This window comes from Dermacentor albipictus, chromosome 9 (assembly GCF_038994185.2).
Source record: "Dermacentor albipictus isolate Rhodes 1998 colony chromosome 9, USDA_Dalb.pri_finalv2, whole genome shotgun sequence".
Classification (NCBI taxonomy): Eukaryota; Metazoa; Arthropoda; class Arachnida; order Ixodida; family Ixodidae; genus Dermacentor; species Dermacentor albipictus.
Window position 1 is genome coordinate 22031078 of NC_091829.1, and position 22808 is coordinate 22053885.

Here is a 22808-nt window from a genome sequence, read left to right on the forward strand (position 1 = left end):
TCCGATATCGCGGGAGTGAAAACCCACCGGTTCTTCAAATGTCGGGGTTGAAGCCGTTAGCTTTGAAACGGTTCCTTACATAAGTATTAAACTTATTTGTTACGTGTGCACTGCTGTACTATTATTACTGCTCTTAGGTGTTCAACTGATTGAGTCGGTCAGTTGCTTCACCGGCTTCAAAGCTCGTGACATGTCGCTCCATCTGTCCACTGTTCTGTTGCTGTTATACAAAATGGCGACCACGTGCCGTGCGTGCTACGGTTAGGTGATGTGGGTCGTTTCCATTCGTCGGCTGTAAGTTTTCGCTGCGTTTGCCCGAATTCGAAGACTGCTCAACTTACGAAAAATGGGCCGCTCGTCAAAAGACAAGCGCGACGTCTACTACCGGTTGGCCAAGGAAGAAGGCTGGCGAGCGCGAAGCGCGTTCAAATTGCTGCAGATCAACGAAGAGTTCGACATCTTCACAGGTAACTTCGTTTTGACTCTCGTTCGGTGACAGTGTCCTCCCTACAAACATTCAGGACGAAAAGCAAGGCGCCATACTTGAATGCTGTTTGACGATCTTAGAGTTCTGAGAGCTTGGCGTTGCTCGTAGCGACGTCCAAGCCGTGTTTTGAATTAAGTGCTTTTCATTGACAGCTAGCATTTCGTACAGGTGTCACGAAAGCTGTCGACCTGTGCGCTGCTCCTGGAAGCTGGAGCCAAGTCCTGTCGAGAAAACTCCGGTGAGTTTGTGTGCCTCTTTTGATTAATTTACGTTGTTTTTGTAGTGGTGTCACAACCCCTCTTTCATATTTGCAATGTTAAAACGCCAAGCTTCCTTGCCTACAGCTAAAGCTACCTGCTTATCTGCTTGTAATCTATCAATCTAAATGGACTTAATAGGTCTATCCAGTTCATCTCCACTCGTTGAACCTTTTCAGGAGGTGCCTAACTGTGCCATTCATCTCACAATGTAAACAGGATAACATCTGCATGTCACCATTTTTTTTTTTTTTCACGAGGAGCAATTTTTGTGTACAATGAGTTTACAACACTTTCAATACTTGGAAGACATAGAGCATAGGCCCAGTGCCTTGTGCACTCTGTAAAAGAATGACAGGCACTGAACTGGTATGAACAAGTGCACGAGATGCAAAGTACAGCGCGAATCTCGAACGGTAAACTTTGCAATTATGGTTAAACTTTTTCATTGCAATGAATTATTTTTTTTTATTGCAGTTATTCAGGGTGTCGCATAAGTAAAATGAAGCAAATGTCGGTGCCATTCCCCGTTTTCAACAGTGAAGGGAATCGCAGACTTGACTGTTCCAACTAAGACAGCATTTGCATACATGTTTCTCAGGAATCGGAAGGTTCCAGTATTTGGCTTACATTTTTCAGTCTATGCCAGGCCCTACTTGAAAAACAACTTAAAGGTGCATTGGCTACAATTTGGCTTTCTAGCCTGAATGTAACTAACATTTTTATTATTGCTATAATGCTTTCAAGAAACAATTCCTTTTGCTATTATTATATATACCGTCAAATGGAGCACCACAAGCCAACTTAGCGTTCACTAGCCTCTAGCAGGTGCAAGGGTCTAATAAGCTTGGAGTATCCTGGAAGCTGCAGGTATACTGGAAATGAATGTTCTACAACAGCACAAGATGCAAAGGCAACAGCAAGGATGAAACACTTAACAGTCGCTGCTTAATTTTAAACACTATCAGGTTAAAAGCATATGAAGTCTTGAGCTAGTTGACCTTTATGGAACTCGGGTATAATGACTATCCCCTCTAATGAAAGTCGCCTCCTCCTTCAGGTCAGATAAGAGTTAAAGAAAATAATGAAGCGCACATAAATACTAATCACTGATAGCGTCTTGCACCTCAGTGCCACGGTGTTGCTATGGGATGCAAGTCTGAACAGATTTAGTTCTTTAAAGTGCCCCGATTTCTCAACATACGGGAACTTCTGCATTCTGCTTACATAATGATGCGGTCGCCGCGACCCGGAATCTAAGCCGCGACATCGGGCTAAGTAGCAGGACATTGTAGCCGCTAGGCACTGCAGTGGGTGTACTGAACATACATGCAGAATGTTAATGATTTCTCGTTTGCAGGCGTAATTCTTTGCTGAAGAAGCTCCCTGTGATACATGCTGAAGTGTGTGGAAACAAGTGATCAGGTTCCATTAACTGTTCATATTTGAGGAAGGCTTATTCTGTGTTCACAAATTTCAGTCTGCCAGGCTTGTTCAAGAAAGACCTGTGAAAAGGGTGCAAAATCTGAAATGTCACGGGATGATGTCGTTACTGCCATAATTTGGCGGCAGTGTGAATTGTGGAGGAAAAGCTTGTCATTAGATTGAAATTTACTGCACTAACAAGACCTTCTTCATGAGCCTAACAGATTTAAAAAGAAATAATACATTGGTATTAGCTTGACAATGTATGGGTTTAGTGCCATTTAGATGAGCACATGACATAAAGCATTAGAACTTGGGTGACTAAATGACAATGGATTCAAGCGTTAACTAATGGGTGTTAGTGCAAAATACAGGAACCGACACAAATGCAAAACAGATAGGGACAAGAGCCACAAAGCCAACCAGACAAAGAGTCATTAATTCTTGTTCAAAGCTTTTAACTTCTAAGATGGCATGGAAAATTTACATAATAATGTGTGACTGTTGTTTAAATCTCTGCTCCCTCCTCCTAGAGGCAATGCGGAGAATCCAGATGATGTGAAAATCGTGGCCGTGGACCTTCAGGCCATGGCACCCTTGCCAGGAGTCATTCAGCTGCAGGGAGACATCACTGAGGTGAGGAGGTGGGAAGCGGGCCATTTGTCTAACTTACACATTCTTTTCAGACACCGGCTAAGTATTTCTAGTAAATATTTGGTAAAATCAAATCTTTGCCAGCAATTCTATAAAAGTTACAGATAAGAAGCAAAAGAAAATAATATTTTTCAAGTGTAATTTTTCCCAAGAATGATCTGTGGTTGGAACCGTTTGCCATAAGATGTTGTTGTCATTATCAGCCTCAAATGAAGCATTCTTTTCATCCTTTAATTATTGGTGGATGTATGTATGGTCCATTTGATTCTTAGTAGTTAATTCTCCCCTTTTTTGCCTTAATTTTGTGCACAGCATTGTTTACTTTTTCTGTTTCCATCTTTGACCCCGAGTACGATTTTGGGTTGTGTACAGTTATTTTGGAATACTGCTGTTAGTTTAGTTTAGCACATTGATTCAACTGCTTGTCTTCTCCCTTTTCTTTGTTCTCCTCCCCCTCTCCACTGTAATGCTGTAATGCACTTTAGGTACTCTGATAAATAGATACCCCATTTCTTGCATATTTGGCATCATTGAAGACAGGCAGCACAAGAACAGGCTTAATAATATTTGTTCTTGATGAGTGTTCTTGTTGAATTTCATTGTGTCTATAGATGTGGACTGTGTGCCTGAACTCCGAAAACTGACTCAGATGTAGTAGCAAGATCAGCTATTTCACATGTTCTGTGCTTACAAACAGCAAAGCCATTTCAGAAGTTTGCCCCTCGTGAATTTTTTATATGAAAAAAGAGAGAGAGAGAAAAGCTGTTACATGTCCATATAGTGGTGCTGCCATCCAGCACTTCTGTTAATAACATGCATGGCACTTAGCACCATATTTCTTCGCACGTATCTTATAAGCAGTTCCTTAATATGTACGCAACAAGTTTCAAATGGCATAATTTCTGTTAGTGCATGTAACTATGAGGCACCGTTTTTGGATGCACTATTGTCATAGTTATGAAAGGGAACAGAGGAGCACGTGACAGATAGCTTCATCGTCCGAATGTTGCATGGCGCTGCTGCAAGATGCAAAAACAAAAGAGTGTGGTGCTGTTCCTTCTATTGCCTACACACTGCGCATAGCAGAGAATGGAAAAGTATGGTAGGGCGATCGTGCTACTTGTCATGCTCACCGTTAATCCTGACCGCTTCCAAAGCTGTACTCAATACAGTGTGCCCATATTGAATTTCAGTGAAACAGTTCCCATTCATGGGCATACCACACAAAAGGTGATAAAAAATAGGTTCGAGATGGGGTGCAAGTAAAAAAAAGGAATGGTTCCTTTCTGTACTTTTGTTTTCGCATCTCGCCACAGCGCTGTACAACATGTAGCCAACAATGCTAATTGCCGCACACATGTGCACTTTTTGGTGCCTTGTGTAGCTACCGCAAATCAGTGACCCACTGTATGTCAAGGAAGCCTTAGCATTTGCCTAGCAATCTTCTCACTTCTCAATAGTCCTTTCCTTTTGTTTTTTGACTTCCATTGCATTGGTCTAGGTCTCGACAGCTCAGAAGATCATCAGCCACTTTGAGGGTGAAAAGGCAGATTTGGTTGTCTGTGACGGGGCGCCGGATGGTGAGTAAAGGGCACCATATGCCACGCGCAGTGGAGGTGCATATGATGCATCAAATACAGGTGGTCCATGGTCTACACTTAAAAGAGGATTTGTGTTGAACCAGCATGAGCCTTGTGAATACTTTTCATCTGTTCTGTTAAAGCATACTATTCACCTGTCCTAAAGGCTAAAATTAAGTAGAGCTTTCTCTTTCTTTTTTAAATAGTGCAACACAACATACCGAAAAGGAGGCACAGGACAACAGACTTTGTCCTGTGCCTCTTCCCTGCTTCATTTGTTGCAACCTCTTTGCAACTGACAAGACTTTCTGCCGCTGACATAAGTTCTGGAGTTGTCAGAAGTAACAAAATGTTCACTGCATTGTATTTGTGCACAAAAGAAAATGCACTTTGGCCAAATTTATCGGGTTTGCCCTCAGAAGGTAGTAATAATGCTACCTCTTCAGAGCCTTGTGTTGTTATTTATAGTTGCATGGAGGTCTCTGTCCCACCATCTGGCTTGCTTAGTGTGGAAGACTCCGAGATTTCCAGCCTAGCACAGTGTTCTTGTTCTGTTCTGACATACAGGGACATACCTATTTCACTTGCAATGTTTAAAAAAAGATTTTGTGCTTACTGTTGCACTGTTCCTGCTCAAATGTCGCAGAAATATTGCATTTTGGAGTCTATGTCGTTCAGTCTAACATTCTGCACAGGTACTTGCCCGTGCTTTAAGGAAATAGTGAGAAACTACTTTCATCTGTGAGATAAATTGCTGCTGCAAATACAACGCTAGCGCAGACTTGTGTCTCCATCTGCCTGCAGCCATAGAAAGCACCTGATCAGGAAGGGTGGTCGTGTGATACGGCTTGTTCCAGGGGAGCAGGCAACACGTGGCAATGTTCCCTGAACTGCCGCTCTCCGCAGCTGCCGGCAGGTAGCGACACAAGTTTATGCTAGTGCCGTCGTAGTAGCAGTTTGCATCCCCATAAACGAACGTAACTTTGCATATTTTCTTCTTAAAACTAGGCACTTAAATGCGCCAGTTGTTACACTGAACGTTTAAGACATCAAAATGCAATCTTTCTGTGAAATTTGAGCAAGGACAGTGCAGCAGTAAGCTTAAATTTTTTTTTTTAACATTTTAAGTGAAATATACAGGTGCCTGTTTACCAGATGTTGTTGTGTGCTCTTCGTTCTGGGGTAATTTTAAGTCTAGAGCTGTGTTCAGTGGTGGTTAAGTTATGACAAACAGTTGAGTCACCTTAGACTTTATGTTTGAGTTTAGTGTTTTGGTAGCTTGCCTAGACCTCTCCCGTTTACCCGCTGCAGTGTCTTGAGTGTTTATGACATTGTGCTGCTAAGCACAATGTCATGTCCAAGGTTGTTGGATTGATTCCCGCCCGTAGCTGCCACATTTCAATAAGGGTGGAATGCAAAAATGCTGATTTACTTAAATTTAGAGACATGTTAAAGAACACCAGCTGGTAGAAATCAACAATAATTTCCATTATGTGCATCTCCAATAGCCCTTGTATTGTATTGCTTTTGGACATGAAAACTCATAATTAATATTTTTTCTCTTTTTTCCAAGCACACCATGGCATGCCTTGCATTACTTTTAATGTCCTTGTTTATGTGAGATTGCCCATTTCCTAGAGGCACATCTTTATTTAACCATGAAAGAAATTGCAGAACTGGAGGTCATGATTACAAACACTACCTTTTCTTATTGCCGATCATTTTTCTATAGTTTACCAAAGTGCTTATAAACAGAATGTGACAGAGTAGGTGACTGTGCAGTCATGATGTTTTTGTTTTCTGTTGTGTTACAGTTACTGGCCTCCACGACATTGATGAGTATATTCAGGCTGAGCTACTTTTATCGGTAAGGGCTCATGTATCTCTCAGTGGCATCAACTTTTGAGTGTCAATATATACTGCCAGGGATAACTAAACGGAAATTTCTTGTTCAGTAAGCTTTGTTAGTATCTGTGAATTCATGCTTCCTATCATCATAGTTCGCACAGGCCTTCTTAAGTGGTAAGAACACAGTGCTCACAAAGCTACTGGCAGTCAGTGCTCTTTGTCCCCATCACAGATTGCTTTTAAGATGGAGCCGGCACGACTGTGCCATGTGCAGCCACCGCTGGACTATGGTTGATTACAATTCATAATGGTTCGACACCGATGGATGAGGCGCTGAAGAGTGATAACGGCTTGTAATGATAGGAATGTCATCAGTGCACCTGGCGCCACCGTCCGCAGCAGTTCGTGTCGCCGCAGCACTGTCATTTATACTGGTCACATCAAGTTTCATAACATTGGTAATGACACAGGACTGCATGGGGATGAGCAAGTGGCACAATACTTCGACGACTACCGGAGGAGTTTCTGCATGAATTTTTAGGGTAGTTTGTTACAATTAGCTTTTTGCTTTTGTTCCCTGTGGCTTGTTCACAGGTGGCTGCAACAATAGCACAGTCATATGCTATTGCTTGCAGGTAGCTAACAGTTTATTCTCAAAACTTTTCAGGCCCTGAATATCACCACGCATGTCCTGAAGACTGGTGGCACCTACATAGCCAAGGTAAGACGGTTGTGCTGATTGCATGCTTTTATATTTAAAACAGCCACTCTGTATACTTTATAAACAACATTACCATTATGTAACTAGTGTATGCAATCCGTAGGAATTTGCCTCAACCCCTGAATTATTTATGATGAGCTTACCTTGTTGCCAGTCATGGCTCCCCTTGTAGTTCATGACAGAGTCATATACTTTATGGTGTTGTTAGCATGCTTTAGATGAGATCACCTTTTCATCAATCATGGCTCCTCTTGTGGTTCATGACAGGGTCATGAAATTTGTGGTGTCATTAAGATATTTTAGGATGAGATAGCATTTCGTGACAATTTTTTGCCCCCTTTTGGAAGGTGTAGACAGCAGCCTGGAGCAAAATATTCTTCTGACATCTTCTATTACCATTCTCGGCAAGTGAGAGAGAGGGAGAGGTTACAAAAGAAAAAGTAGGCAGGGAGGTTAACCAGAAAAAAAAATACACTATGCTATCCTTCACCGTGGGCTTGGGCACAGGGAGGCTGAAAGATAAGACGAAAGTAGAGAGAGTACAGACACATTATCACAGTCTCGCAGCACAGGATTCCAGTTAATGCTAGTCGGAGCTAAACTTGCTTGTGAAGCTTTGTTGTCCTTTAGAATTGTAACGGTGCATCTGTAGCCTTCTTCAATGGCAGCTGGTGAGGTCGGGATTCCAAAATGATTTGTTCCGAGACGATTCTTGGCGAAAAATAGCAACTGTTAAAGAGCAAACTTTTTTAATCTTTCAATGCCTGTTCAATAAGAGGCACCATAATGACGGTCTACTCCAGATTACTTTTAACCATCTTGCATGGTTAACTTCTACCCTTGTCTCCATTCTTAATCAGTTTTGTATCAAACTCTCATTAAAATACAATCGCTTCATACAGGGATTGAAACTCTGACATCAGCATGTGAATGCCGCTATTAAAAGGTGGGCCATGAGGGCTGGTGTGCTTGAAAAGTAATCTAAACAAAGCTGCAAGAAATACTTCTAGAGATTCTGTATGTTCCTTAAAATTTAGTGCTAAGGAAGAAAATACCCTGCTTGACATGTATGCCATTTCATGCACACATTGTTCTTTAAAGATGTTGAAGTGTTTTGGGTAAGATTCTGGATGTATCAGAGTAAAGTTGCTCGTTAGCCTTGTAACAAAATGATTTTTTAATGTGTTGTGGTGGCTTGGTGGTTTGTAATGTCACTGTTGCAAGTTCTAGCTGTCACAATGGCATTTAAACAAGGGCAGAATTGAAAAAGGCTTGCGCATTGAACTTAGGTGGTGCATTAAGAGGAGGGCAAGTGGTGAAAATTGGCAGTGCTCCGTCGGGTTAGTTGGATGTTACATTGTGAATGTCCTGTTGCACTGCTTTGCAAGACAGAATTTGGAAGTTCTGGCATGACATTTTTAACTTGTCATTATCTTGTGTTATAGGCAAATCCAAATTCTATAAACACAGTGTCAGCAAATCCTGTTCTCTGTCATGGTGCCACAATAATGTCCATGATGCCAGGTCTGAAATTTAGAGAGCAACTTGTGTGTCAAGTTAAAATGGCCTACATTTCCCCATCGTCATTTCTACATGTCATTTTTGAAACATTTCTGAAATTTTGAAAATATGTGTAGGCACTTCTTTCGAACAAAACACTTATTGTAGTATGATTGTCTTGAACCTTTCACAACACTGTGTTGCTTCAATATGGGCTGTTAAGTTCATCAAGTAAACAGATAATTATTTTTTTCTTCTGGTGTCAGATTTTTCGAGGAAAGGATGTGACCCTGCTGTATGCACAGCTGAAACTCTTCTTTGAACATGTCACCGTTGCTAAGCCTCGGAGCAGCCGCAACTCCAGCATAGGTATGGCTTGTCCAAAGTGATGCCGACCATTTTGCCTCTTTTAACCACTTTAGTGCCAATCTAAAAATGGGGTGTGGAGGAGTAAATTATTGTATGCTACAGTTGACTTCTGTTGATTCGACTTTTACAGGACCATTGAAATTGATTTATTCATCCAGCGGGTCGACTTAAGCTGCAGAAAAAATAAATGCCAAAACACATCACTGATTCATTTGGCACTATTTGCCTAACTTGAACACCCCCCCAAATCAAAAGCTTGCCCATTTTATATTTGTCCAGAGCAGCAAACTAACATATAAATGGCATTAAATCCTCTAAACAAAGCACAAATCTAATGTGTACCTGATTTCTTAGGAAAAATTGGTGCACAATGGTTGCCGGTTTTCCAAAGTCAGCTTTGCTACGCATTTTTTAAATAAAAGCTTCGCTGCAATATATCTGTGTTATGCAGCAAAGCATGTGAATGTTACAAAGGCGGTTTTGTTTTATGTGCAATTTTCGGCCCTTTGGCCCATAGAAATGCATATACGCCGGCCAGGACATGCAGCCGGGATTGAATTAACCAAAGTCAACTTCACAGAAGTCTACAGTACTTCCTTTTATTGACCACTTTAGTAATTGTAAAGCTATCTTTCTAGCAAGGCACTTTGCAAAGCTGGTGTCAGTGTAGTCAATTTTGCAGTCAGTGCACTTTATATGTAGAACAAAGACATGACTCAAGTGATGAAAGTACACTCTACACGCAAGCACCGTTATGTGAAGTTTGTGCTTCGTTTTTTGACTGATTTGTTGGGCAAATATGCAATGCAAATAAACACACTTTTGCATTAAGAAAAAGAGTCTGTTGCATGGCTGCATAGAAAATTTATTGCAGATTCCGGAAACATGGCATGCACGTCCTAAATTAAGAACTTTTTGTTAGAATGACAAAAAGTCTCTGCACTTATGAGTGCTTGGGGAGTAGAAGCGTTACTTTCAATGTTTCTGCTTTCAACATCCAATCATTCCTTTGCTATAGCAAAGCCTCATGGGCCAAGTTACTTTCCGTCTAATTTTCTGCTAGCAGCCAAATACTACCTTAGTTAGCAATTAAGCAGCTCCAGATGCATTAATTGGGGACTGTGTTTTCAGAGTCTTTTGTTGTCTGTCGCCGCTACTCTCCACCTGAAGGTTACAAGCCATTCATGTTCACTGGCTCCATGGAAGATTGTGAGTGCATTTTTTATGGTGATCTTGCATGTCTGATCCTGATTGCCACTCCCTTTTAGAGGGAAGCTTTCTTTCAGAGGCCATTTCCATTTCCTCTCTTTGCATACATGTTCAGAAATGCTAAATGCTAGAATTGCGCAGTTGTTTCAAGCAATTTTAACCCCTTCCATGCCTTAGACGAGCTGGGTTTGTCTGCGCATTTCTGGTAAAACGACCAAAGACAAGCTACGCTCGTCGGTGGTACCTTTCACTTTCTAACGATGCGATCAGCGAGCTCGTTTCATTTCAGTGCATTGTCATGGTTTTAGTAGATATCATTATACAGGGTGATAATTTTTAAGCATTATGGAATTTTTAAAATTGCCTGTAGCAAGTAGTACTATTTTAATCCATGAGCTGGTCAACTTGAAGAGGCGGACATTACTTGCATTAAAAATTGGTTGCATAATTGACCAATTAACAAACAATTCACTTATTAACTTTTTGATAAATTGCCTTATGGAACATGTTGAAAGTTACAAATTCTAGCTGGCGGGCATGACATGCGAGGATGACTGTTTGTTAAGGCAAAGTGGCGGTACAAAAGAAAGTTCTCGTCAACCACTGCACTCTGCGAACATGGTGCAAAAAGCATGAAGTGGGTATTGATGGGAACTAGAACCATCAAAATGAGTCAATAGCTGGCAGTCACATGAGGATCGCTGCAGTGAGCTGCAAACAAGAGATCCCCTAACAAGAACCCTGATGCCTCACATGCGGTTTTTGTCTATGATGACAACTAAGCATTCGGATGGAATGAAGTAATATGTGTTTAACGGCATTGCATAACATTTTTTTTTCCAGTTTTGTTTGCCTCAAAGCCAAGGGTCTACCTATATTCCATTTTTTGTAGTAGCAAATGTATGTAAACTGCAACATAATGTGTTGGTGTTTTTATCTCCAAAAATCTCTTGTCAGTGGCACTTCACTGATCTGCAACATCGTCATTTTGTGGAGTTATAAGGTTCTGAACATGTTTGTTTTCATAACACCGCTATTTTGGTATTTTAGTTACTGAGATTTGCATCCATCTTGCAAGCGTGAGCCACTAAAATTTGATGTTTGTATTTAAATGTGCCAAGTTTTATTGATTTAGTTTGACAGAGGCAAGAGCATTTCGCTTAGCTCGGCAAATTTGAACTTAAAGGGCAAAAGTATTTCAACCCAGAGAGAAAAAGGTAATATTAGCCTTTACATTTTTCCTCAGCTCGCTCATTTTCTTCTCAACTAAGTTATACTAGAGCGTTGAGAGGTTTAAGCACCATAGAATAATTTGCACTAGAATTGGCAGGAGCTCACGCAGAGAAGTGCTGTGCTGTGTTGTTGCAAGATGCGACAGCCGGGTCACTTTATGTTCCCATCATTGTTTCCATAACATCATCATTTCTTTCCACTCATACCGTGCATACTCTTTTCCCTGAACATGAAAATGTACACAAATTTAGAAAGGAATATTGGCCAGTGAGTGAGACGTTTCAAGTCTTGGAACTCCTGTTGATAATATTGTCGGGATAGGAAGTGCATTTGCATATTTACTCATTTAAAATGTTTACGACAAATCTACAGGCTTGACTTTGGTCATTTTTGCTGTGGTATGAATCTCTCCTGTCTTTACAATTACCAGTGAAAGTTACAATTGAGGAGCCAAACAGAACCATGGTTCCATTTGTCATCTGTGGAGATCTTGATGGGTTTGACTCTGACAGGACGTACCCTCTTGAGGTGAGTGAATGTTGGCTGCTGTTTGGAGTTTTTGTGTTCATGTGTTGACGGGGGGGGGTCAGGTCAGGGGTGAATGAAGGGGGTAGGATCACTTACACAATGGAGCTACATATAGGCAGTGGGAACATGTGCACAGTCTGAGTACCATGTTTACTCAAATATAGCATGGTCATAAATAAAACATTAGGGAGGAGGTGACATCCCTCCTTCAACCACAAAAAACAAACGAAAAAATTAATTAGGAATTCTGTGAACTGACTTTCAAAGCTGGCCTGCAAGGTGCATTTTGCTCGTGAAACACTGACATGACGTTAGTAGAACAAAGCTTATAGCGCAGGTAGGCACATTTTCATGTGGGTGAGGGCTTCTAGCCAATTCCAGAGAACATTACAAAATGCATGTGCATCTAATCTCTCCAGCCAATCGCCTTTGAATTTACCAATCCCATACAGGCTAGTATATATGCCATGGTGGGCTACCCTTGTTTTATGGGCTTAGCATGGTGGGTGAACAGGTGATGCCTGCTTCTACCGTGACCTGGGCAGTAATCATTGGTGGTATTTTTGGAGCAGAAAGCAGATTGCTTTAATCGATGCACTTTGTTTCTGTTTTCTGCCAATGTTAGTTTTGTGGTGAGCGGCGGCATTTGTGTGGTTGCACCGCTGTTCACTTCATGCGCCTGGCACATGAAGTGGTAGCGTGGAAGTCGCCGTGCGATTTTGTGCACAGAAAATGCTGCTTGAGGTGTAAGTGAGACACTGAAGAGAAATGGTTAAAGGGACCATAACATGGTTGCCTAACTATTCTCGGGGACCAATATAATGCTGTGCACAAAACCAGAGCGCACACGTTTTCGCCCAAAATTTCAAATTGATATTGCTCCCTCTAAGCACCTCCCATAGCAGCGGCCGCCATTTCGGCATGGCTTGTTGTGGTGTCGAGAAGTGCAGGGCCATTGAAGAGAAAAAAAAGTTTAAGCCAGTTTGATTTCAGAATTAAACTAGGTATTACAGAATCCGCAGCGTCCAAGTGCCGTAGGAACAGTGAAGGTAGACACAAATAGGTTTGCAAGTATGTCATGTGAGGCTGAAATGTATATTCCATGAAAGCCGAGTACATTTAGAGAGCAGAAGTCAAGAAAATGTTTAGTGGCAGAGAAGCTGCCACTGACTACAGCATCTAAACCTTCCAAAGCTTCTAGACACTACAAAGCTCTCGCACGACAGCATGTGCATCTCAAAGAGCTAGCTGGTGTTCACTGATGAATGTGCCCATTCAAGTATGCTAATGAGTGAAAAAAACCAGAGAAAACTATTTGCTCTAAAGTTGCAGAAAGAGCCAAATAAATTAAGAATTTAACTTAGTTTCTGTGAAACAGAAGTCTGCAAAAGGCCTAGAGAAAAACCACTCTTGTGGTTAAAGAAAAAGAAAGAAAAAAAAACTGAGCCACAAAATTGCGAATTCAACATTATAACGGAACTTTACAAAGTCCGGAATAGAATCCCCAGGACTCTCCTTGCACTGGAAGATGTGACACCCAACGGCAGAGCAAGGGAATTGCCGTTGCACTGTGCCCGAAATTATTTCACTCGTGCAATAAAAACCACGAACTAGAGAACGCCACAGAAACCAGCGAGTTCTAGTGTGTCCGGTATTCAGACAAGTGCAGGCGGTTTGCTGGATGAATGGGTGTGTAAACATGAGGTGATCCTTATGATTTATTGACATCCCCTTGAGTTTGGGTGGTGGCAACTAGTCACCTAGTCTGCTTTTCATTTCAGCATTTTTGTATCCATCTTCTTAATCTTTTTTTTTTCTTTCTCAAAACATCTCTGTCTATCTCGTACCGCCACCTATGCCTGTAATCTGGTCGTATCAGTCTCTTTCCTGCTGTTTTTCCACCAATACTCTAAATGTCTCTTGCCTTTCTCGGCTGCTAATGGTTGATGTTTCTATCCACTTTAAATCCAAGTACTTCCAAAAAATGTACGTTCGACCGAAATGGTGACGCCACCTGGTAGCGCAAAACTCAACCAGACAAACACAGAGCGAAGTATATTCTACTTTGCTGTTGGTGTAAATCTAGACAGCTAAAGTGCTGCCGAAAATTTGCCCCAGCAGTGAAGTAGAACATACTGGGTTATTGCAATATTACCTCCGCGTTTGTCTAATTGACTTTGGCACCACCAGGTGGCGTCACCTTTCCGGCCACACAAGTTTGCACTCCCAGCTAATCCAGCAGTCTGCACAAACTGCCCGCACTTGCCGAAATTCCACACCCGCTAGAACTCTCCACGGGCAGACCATAGAGACGAATATGCGAAAACGAAACATATACCATGCACATTGACCACACATAATGCTCTTCATATTGTCACCCATAGTGTTGCCAAACCGCTGCACAGTCCAGCTACAGTATAAAAAAAAAATTTAGAAAGAAATTTCCTGCATCACTGAATATGCTGAAATTATGCCAACTTGCTGCAGACGACGTACAGGTTAAAAATGGAACACATCATTCAAGCTTCACAATATGTCATGGCCCCTTTAAAGGGCACTACAGAAGTTTGATTCGCCAGAAAAGCAAAATTGGAACTAAAGTGGTGCCGCTACCTTGAGGTTCTTGTAGCGACTCAACAGGACGTCTTGGATTTAGACAGCATTGCTTGGGGCCACATTGTTTATCATCGTATAAATATAGGATTGGTGTGAAAGCAAGTGGACCCTTAGCCCAGCCTATTTTAGCCGCATTTCTGGGATAAACTGAGCAACTATGTGAAAATAAAGAGAAAACGGTGACGTCACATGTTCGTAACTGGCGCAGCAACTTTATAGATGCGAAATGCAAAAGTCTGGCCTTAATTTTTGTCCACTTATAATTTCTTCCTAACGAAAAGATGTGCAAGTGTTTGGAAGTGCTGCTCTACATGAATGCTTAGTTAACTTGTGTTTGTCTTTAGTCTGCAGCTCAAGTAAAATTTAACGGGCTTAGAATGGGCATTTGGAGTAGCGCAGTAGGCTTAAGCACGGTGCACGCCCGTGCAAGGCCACTTGCGCATGCGCAGGGGTCCATTCTTGCATGCATGCATGCATCAAGTTATGCAAGTGATCCTCAATGAAGCGCAGTATGTATGTATGTATGCAGTATGTGTGTAGTATGCAAGCCTGTAAAAAAATGAAAGAAAGCATTATAGTTGTACAAGTACTTCATTTTCATCCCCTTAGTAAAGAAGTTTGATGTTGGGTTCGACAACTAAAGCTTCCTTGTGACTGCGCTTTGCCCACCTGTATTGTTCTCACCCTAATGTTGTTCCTCTTGCTTTAGTTTTATCAAACAGAACATCTGGCTATCTCTATAACATAACTTCCCTGCCTTTCCAGTCATTACTCCTTCCTGCTCGAAAATTTTTTGAAAATGAGAGTGAAACATAGAAGGCTGTCTTTCTTTTGTGCAGCTCGGGAAGGACAAGGCCTATGAGTTCTGCAAACCTGTGCAGCCACCGATAGACCCTCCGTACAAGCTTGCTAACTCCATGAAAAAGCGTAATGAGCTGGCCAAGACTGTACTGGATGTTGGTGCATCGACTTCTCTCGGAGCCACAGCCGGCGACACGCTCGAGGAGGTTCTGTGTCCCAACATCAGTGTGCTGGACTTCATTTATGACGAATCCACGCAGAAGCCAGATGACTTGGTTGAGGCTGTGCTGGCAGCTGGCCCTTCAACTTCGCGGCATTGTGAATCAGGCGACCAGTTTGCTGGAGCTGTGTGCTCGAGCATTGCGGAACTCGACCTCAGCAGTGGCAAGTTTGTGGTGAAAAGTGAAGTGGCTGAGACATTGCTTGGTGCAAGTGCATCAACATCGCGGCTAGCCAACTCTGGTGACGGAGTACTGAAGGCGGATGAGGAAGTGCTGGAGGCTGTGCGTTCGGCCATCGCTGATCTGGATGTCAAACGAGATTAATGTGGACTTATTCAGAATTTTTCTTTATATATAAATAAAAGCTGGCAAAGTGCCTTAAGATTAGGCTTCATTGATTAGAAAGTTTTCGGTTTGGGGAACTTGAGTAAGCATGACGAGTGATGTTTAACTTGTAGTCTTTAGCAAGAGTTTTGAGACTCTCAACACTCTTACAAAGTTGCACAAAAAACATGTTGATAACAAAAGTTGTACAAAAAGGGAATATGTCTGCCTGACTCAGCAGCTAGTGCATATAATGGACAGTGCACAGCCCTTATACCTGAGATGCAGGGATAGGGCATAGGCGCATAGACATTTACCGTGTGAATTAATTTATGGTTCTGTGTTGCGGAGGTCTTCATGTCACTGGAGTAAGTATGGCCGAACTATTGCGGTGCTGTGTCGACGTTCTTGGTCATGGCATTGTAAAAAGCTTGGAGGAATTATACAAGAAAGAAGTTGCCGTGGTTGTACGCAGTTAAACCAAGTTTGTCGAGCGATGTCACAGTTTTTCTTGCTTTGGGAAAGAACTCGGACACTACTCGGCACCATCAGCAAATACTGCATCTATAGTTACACCACAAGACAACACACAGAGGCTACTCAGAGCGGCAGCATCAGCGAGTGAATTGACCTTAATGCTTCGTCTCGCTTCTGCACGAACTAAGCGTTGAAAGCACAGCGCATACGAAGCTACCAGCGCTTGGTGCACTTTGTGCACAACGCAGGTCGCCTTGAAGATTAGGTGCACGCGACTGCACACTTTGTCCACATTGCAGATTGTTTTCAAGATATGGGCGCCCACGCCGTACGCAGCAGCTGCCATTGGTGGCAGACTAAGTCCCAGTTTGACCTTGGCTGAGCTTGAAGGTCAGATTTATGGAATCAGGCATTTACTTTGGTTTGTACCTGGAGTAGTAAAGATATCGCTGTAAAATCTCTCCCTGAATTCGCAACCAGACGTTTTTCTCGGAAGTGCGATGACCAACAGTGGCCCTGTCTCGCAGTGCGTTATGAAAATAGCAGTGGCTGGACACGGCATCTGAGACTGGCTGTGCTCAGTAGACTGGGAGCATACTGGGCCTTAGTCCTCCCCATTGTGAGGTGCTTTGCTCTCCCTGTTTGAAATTACCACAGGCAAATCTTGGAGTGTGTTGCTGGACGAGAAGCATTTTCTATTGCAGACGGTCGGTGCGATGTATGAATGTGTGAAAACCCCAAAGATAGTGCAATGCCAGGCCAACCCGCGGCGGAGGTGACGCAGGCGTTAAGCACTCCCCGTACGTGGGCCGATCCACAAGATAGCGCTATACCGAGCCGACCGGCGCAGAGGTGACGCAGGCGTTAAGCACTCCCCGTACGTGGGCCGATCCTCAAGATAGCGCAATACCGAGCTGACCGGCGCAGAAGTGACGCAGGAGCTAAGCACTCCCCGTACGTGGGCCGATCCTCAAGATAGCGCTATACCGAGCCGACCGGCGCAGAGGTGACGCAGGCGCTAAGCACTCCCCGTACGTGGGCCGATCCTCAAGATAGCGCAATACCGAGCCGACCGGCGCAGAAGTGACGCAGGCGCTAAGCACTCCCCGTACGTGGGCCGATCCCCAAGATAGCGCAATACCGAGCCGACCGGCGCAGAGGTGACGCAGGCATTAAGCACTCCCCGTACGTGTGCCGATCCCCAAGATAGCGCAATACCGAGCCGACCGGCGCAAAGGTGACGTAGGCGTTAAGCACTCCCCGTACGTGGGCCGATCCTCAAGATAGCGCAATACCGAGCCGACCGGCGCAGAGGTGACGCAGGCGCTAAGCACTCCCCGTACGTGGGCCGATCCTCAAGATAGCGCAATACCGAGCCGACCGGCGCAGAGGTGACGTAGGCGTTAAGCACTCCCCGTACGTGGGCCGATCCCCAAGATAGCGCTATACCGAGCCGACCGGCGCAGAGGTGACGCAGGCGCTAAGCACTCCCCGTACGTGTGCCGATCCCCAAGATAGCGCAATACCGAGCCGACCGGCGCAGAGGTGACGTAGGCGTTAAGCACTCCCCGTACGTGGGCCGATCCTCAAGATAGCGCAATACCGAGCCGACCGGCGCAGAGGTGACGTAGGCGTTAAGCACTCCCCGTACGTGGGCCGATCCCCAAGATAGCGCTATACCGAGCCGACCGGCGCAGAGGTGACGCAGGCGTTAAGCATTCCCCGTACGTGGGCCGATCCCCAAGATAGCGCTATACCGAGCCGACCGGCGCAGAGGTGACGCAGGCGCTAAGCACTCCCCGTACGTGTGCCGATCCCCAAGATAGCGCAATACCGAGCCGACCGGCGCAGAGGTGACGTAGGCGTTAAGCACTCCCCGTACGTGGGCCGATCCTCAAGATAGCGCAATACCGAGCCGACCGGCGCAGAGGTGACGCAGGCGTTAAGCACTCCCCGTACGTGGGCCGATCCTCAAGATAGCGCTATACCGAGCCGACCGGCGCAGAGGTGACGCAGGCGCTAAGCACTCCCCGTACGTGGGCCGATCCTCAAGATAGCGCAATACCGAGCCGACCGGCGCAGAGGTGACGCAGGCGCTAAGCACTCCCCGTACGTGGGCCGATCCTCAAGATAGCGCAATACCGAGCCGACCGGCGCAGAGGTGACGCAGGCGCTAAGCACTCCCCGTACGTGGGCCGATCCTCAAGATAGCGCAATACCGAGCCGACCGGCGCAGAGGTGACGCAGGCGCTAAGCACTCCCCGTACGTGGGCCGATCCCCAAGATAGCGCAATGCCGGGCCGACACGCGACGGAGGTGCAGTTTGCCATTAAGGGGCCCGCATATACAGCTTCGCTGGTCATCCTTCTTCACAGAGTGGAAGGACACTGAGTGTTTAATGTTGCTCTACAATTTTCTCGAGCAATGCCCGAAATGTCTTCTGCTTTTGGAGAGAGAAGGAAAGGAGTGGAAAAGCAGGAGAGTCAACAAGGTGAGTATCAGGTTTGCTACCTTAAACTGGCGGGAGGGGAAATGGGGAATAGAATGAGGAAAGAAGAGAGAGCGATCACTGTGCACACGGGATGATGCGCATGACTGTAAACTTTCACTCAGGCCGGTGCACAAAGGCCTGGCGTAAGCAGACCTCCGCAGTTGAGCGGCGACCTTGCGTAAGAACAATTTGCTAAACTGTAAGCGCGTTTCCCAGTTTATCCCTATCGCTTCAGTTTCTTTTCGCTGTTCCGTTCATAATTTGAACTGACGGTCCGGAGATACGTTAAATGGATTAAGTGATTTTAGGTGCCGAAGCCGCTATATGGTTATAATTTATTGACTGTTTAATTGACTTACTGACTGACTGATCGATCGATTGGTTGAGTCGTTGGGTGCAACGTTCAAACCACCGTGCACCCAAAACGTGGTTCACGATAGCTTTTCATTCCGCCACTATGCAACCGCCGAGACCGGGAGTCGAGCCCGGGACCTCCTTCTGGTCAGCAGCATTAGCGGCGAGATAATTTTTGGGGGAAGATTCGGAGTGACGTCCGCGAATCTTCACTGACTGTCATCAGCTGTGTCCAATCTGCACGTTGTCGGTGCTACGTCGTTTCACAAAGGATTCTGTTAAACATGCTTTCTCCAGCAGCACTTATTTCGAAGTTACCACCATCATGTTTCCCTGCGCAGACCTTTATCATATTATTATTTTTATTTTTTTTAATGCCCGTACATTTTACCCACTTTACAACGACTAATTTTTAGTGATCTCTACAGCCATGTTGCATGCACCATTAAAATTCTGATCTACTACCCCCACAGTTAAATTATCCTATCGTCAATTTATTTATCATCTTTTGTTTGGCACTTGTTGGCCATATCTGGCCCTCGTGCCAGTAAAATCTATTAATCACAATCATCAGACCGTTAGCAACTTGCACGCCTTAAACATTGCAGCGAAGGTGTCCAGCCTAATTCTCAGATTGCCTCCGTCACGGCATTGTGACTAAAATTGCGGCGATGACAGCGAGCCATTCTTGAAAACTGCGCTGTTACATACGCGTGGCGAGGGCAGTCGCCGACGGAATCCCTGACTGTCGTCTTAAATCGTCCAGCCTGTAAAGAATGCAACCGTACCAACTTGCCCAGCTGTGGATACTTTTCGTGTCAGCTATTCTCACATCCTCTACACGGAATTTAATGAATCTGATGATAGGGTGATTTATAAGGTCGTCTGCAGTTGCGTACTATAATGGCTCAAGCGGTCGAGCATCCCAAGCCTATCGACGCTTTGCAGTTAATTACTCAGCGCATGCGTGGCAACTCATGTGTGCTGACTTATAAACAGGTGAAGCGAACATACCCTAATAAAGTTAGGTTATTGCAAAATGGTGGTACTACTTCAAGACAGACACTGTGGCATACCTGTGCGAGGCGCGCGCACGCACAAACACAAAGACGAAATCATTACTCATAGTACGCAGCGGCGACTTTCCTGCACAGCATCGGACGTTACGAGCGACGTGCTGCTCGCGAAGCTTTGGTACGCAAGAATGAAATATTCCTCAAACTTTACAGGTAAGCAAATCAATAGCCGCAGTGAAATGCGATGTCCGACAAATTGTGCCAGCGCGCTTTCATTGAAAGCGAACGAGTGCTTTCAGATCTGAGGCAAGTGCTGCCGCTGACACGCTCGTAAAGACTAGAGGCTAATCGCGCGGATTAAACGTACGAAACAGGCGCACGCACCTCCGGCTCTTACATAAATATATGTCGTCTATCAAGTCAAAACCTCGCACTTCCGCCTACTAAAAAACTTCGCGGACATCAACAGCCCACGCTCGGGCTGGCCTGCCCCTCGACGTGGACCCGATACATGGTCAACATGGCGTCCTCCCTCCCCAAGACAGACGCAGAAATGGCTACGAGACAGATCAGCTTGAAACAATAATCTCATTTCTTCCCTCCTCATAGATCAAGCTCGCGGCAGGTAGACGCGGAACGGCCTCCCGGTGGCACCAGAAGGAACACTTCGAGCAGCGACGAACGAATATTTCATCGCCCGAAGAACAAAACTCAAGCTTATCGAAATATTCATCGTAACTCCGACCGCAGCATAACATCAGAGATCGCCCGTAACGAAAAGCCAACGGTCATTTATATAGGGAATCCCTGGTCGTGGCGTTAGCGCCACCACGGACCCAACGGTGCCGGCAAGCCCTGGCCCTACGCCGTGTCCCTGTGCTCGGGGAGCGCGCTGCGTACGGCCACTGGCCCGGCCGCTCGGCTGCTGTGAGTGCCGTGCGCACACGCGTGCTCTAATTGGTTGAATTGCGTCACCTAGGCACGGGTGATTCCCCAACAGACGGTATACGGTTAGGATAGGTAGGGATAACCGGGCAGTCCGCGGACGTTGTCAAGACGGGAGGACGTTAGTTCGGGCGCACTGACCTTTTTCGCGCTTCCCGCCCAGCTGATTTTTGGCGGGAAAGGGCGGGCTACGTCTCCATGGCTCGCGACGAATGTTTTCGGTACGGAGTGAGTGGATCTACCTGTGTTCCTTGGCGGATGGATGTGTCGCAGTGTGCCGAGCTTCTTCTGAACGATGCGATGTCCGGTGGTCGCGTTGGAGAGCGGATACAATGGTGAGTCTACCGACGAGAAGCCGTTGCCCTGTTGGCGGTCGCCGTTCTTGCGTGCGTTTGTCACTCGGAAATGCCTTGTAGCGCAATTGTCTTGTTCGTCCGTGACAGCGGTAGCAGTAAGCGGCAAAAAAAAAAAAAAAGAAGCTTGATCTTCGAACGAAATGCACTGGGCGCTCGGCCGCGGTATAGAGCTCGCATGCTCTAAGAAGGCATAATTGAGTCGACGTCTTTGGTTTCAGTATTTTTCGGCTTTGTTGGGAAATGATGGTTTGTTGCGAGAGGTGCAGCAGCGGAAGCTTTTGGAGTTTGCGTGCCATTCGGGAGGCAACCGCTTTTCGCGTGCCATCTTTTGCTTGCCTTATTGATTTTTTTTTGTTCCTTATTTCACGGCATGCTCAGTGGTTCTTTATGACGGGCGATGTAGCTGTTCGTATTTCAGCCCTGTCACAGGCAATCACAGTGTTTTTAGTAGTAGCGTTCTATTATTATTATTTTTCTTACTTGATATAGGTGACGGAAGTACTGTACGTTGCCATTTGGAGGTGCATACGCAGGTTATTGTATTTCTTATGACTAGTTTTCCCTTTAAATGGCTAATTACTAGCATGCGAAAGCAACTGAAACAGCAAGTGAAACCTGCAGAACGCTTTTGTGCAATGTGGCGTTTCGCTAATAGCGTACGACTTGCATAAACATGTCACGTGAATTTTATTTTGCAGTATTTACGTATCGACATTCGAGCACGTCATAAGCGGTCAGGGTAGTTCTGAACTTAGTGTCACACATTACTTCCCCCCTCTTCTTTGGCTTCTGGATTGGATTGGCGCGGCTCGCTACGTGCTTGCGCGCGCTTTTCCGAGCGCAGATTAGTGTGCGCCTGGTTTCTGCACTAGGCTGTTATGCGATCGCTTTTTCGACCGCAGATTGATGTGAGCCTGGTTTCTGCACTAGGCTTTTGCACGATCGCCTGCTTTTTGCACTGGGCTTTCAAAAGGCGAAGTGAGCGTCGCTTACTGCGGAAGTGCAGCGCCGCGGGCCTACCGTGTATGGAAGCGCGCAGCAATGCCGGGAAACATTCATACAAAAGCAAAGGGTCAGAAAAGTGCGCTTTATTTTCCATTACTATGTCACAGTGGGTAGCGCCGTGCGATCGCTTCAAATAAACGCAGAAACGAGTCCTTGCAGCGCATGTGCCCATTAATCGATGCCCACCATAGCCATATCAGGTGCGACTCGAGAAGCTGTGGAGTCACCCTGTAGCCGGCGGAGTCGAGGTAGCGCTTCACCTTCTGCCAGTAGCTTTCGATTTTCTGGGTGTGAGCGCCCGTGATTGGGTCTACAAAGTTCATGCTGTGGTTAACAGCCTCCCATTGCAAATTCAGTCTTGCTCCGTTAGCCCCCACCAAGTTCGGGATGC

At 45.1% G+C, this 22808-nt stretch overlaps 2 protein-coding genes across 5 annotated transcripts in view; both read left to right on the forward strand.

Moving 5' to 3' along the window:
- The first annotated feature begins 54 nt into the window (after window positions 1-54).
- LOC135901976 (tRNA (cytidine(32)/guanosine(34)-2'-O)-methyltransferase-like) lies at window positions 55-15831 on the forward strand. The gene is made up of 10 exons (XM_065431862.2): window positions 55-467; window positions 656-725; window positions 2703-2805; window positions 4325-4403; window positions 6218-6270; window positions 6919-6972; window positions 8739-8841; window positions 9973-10050; window positions 11714-11811; window positions 15267-15831. Exons 1-10 carry the CDS (start codon window positions 347-349, stop codon window positions 15771-15773), a joined length of 1266 nt encoding a protein of 421 aa, XP_065287934.1. The 5' UTR covers window positions 55-346; the 3' UTR covers window positions 15774-15831.
- Window positions 15832-21039: 5208 nt separating this feature from the next.
- LOC135901971 (E3 ubiquitin-protein ligase Siah2-like) overlaps window positions 21040-22808 on the forward strand; it is a 137622-nt gene continuing 135853 nt past the window's right edge. Inside the window, exon 1 of one of the 4 annotated variants that reach the window (XM_065431841.2) lies at window positions 21040-21391. In XM_065431841.2, the coding sequence (XP_065287913.1) occupies window positions 21269-21391 (123 nt within the window). In that variant the 5' untranslated portion in view covers window positions 21040-21268. The remainder of the gene's footprint in view (window positions 21392-22808) is intronic. The other 3 variants (XM_065431845.2, XM_065431843.2, XM_065431842.1) reach the window with 3 other exon arrangements.

What these genes read in the sequence shown, in the direction of transcription:
- LOC135901976 (XM_065431862.2), top strand. Translation starts at nt 347, where the DNA reads ATGGGCCGCTCGTCAAAAGACAAGCGCGACGTCTACTACCGGTTGGCC. An exon ending in AGAGTTCGACATCTTCACAG is followed by an intron (nt 468 to 655) that starts GTAACTTCGTTT and finishes CATTTCGTACAG; the next exon opens with GTGTCACGAAAGCTGTCGAC. An exon ending in CTGTGACGGGGCGCCGGATG is followed by an intron (nt 4,404 to 6,217) that starts GTGAGTAAAGGG and finishes GTTGTGTTACAG; the next exon opens with TTACTGGCCTCCACGACATT.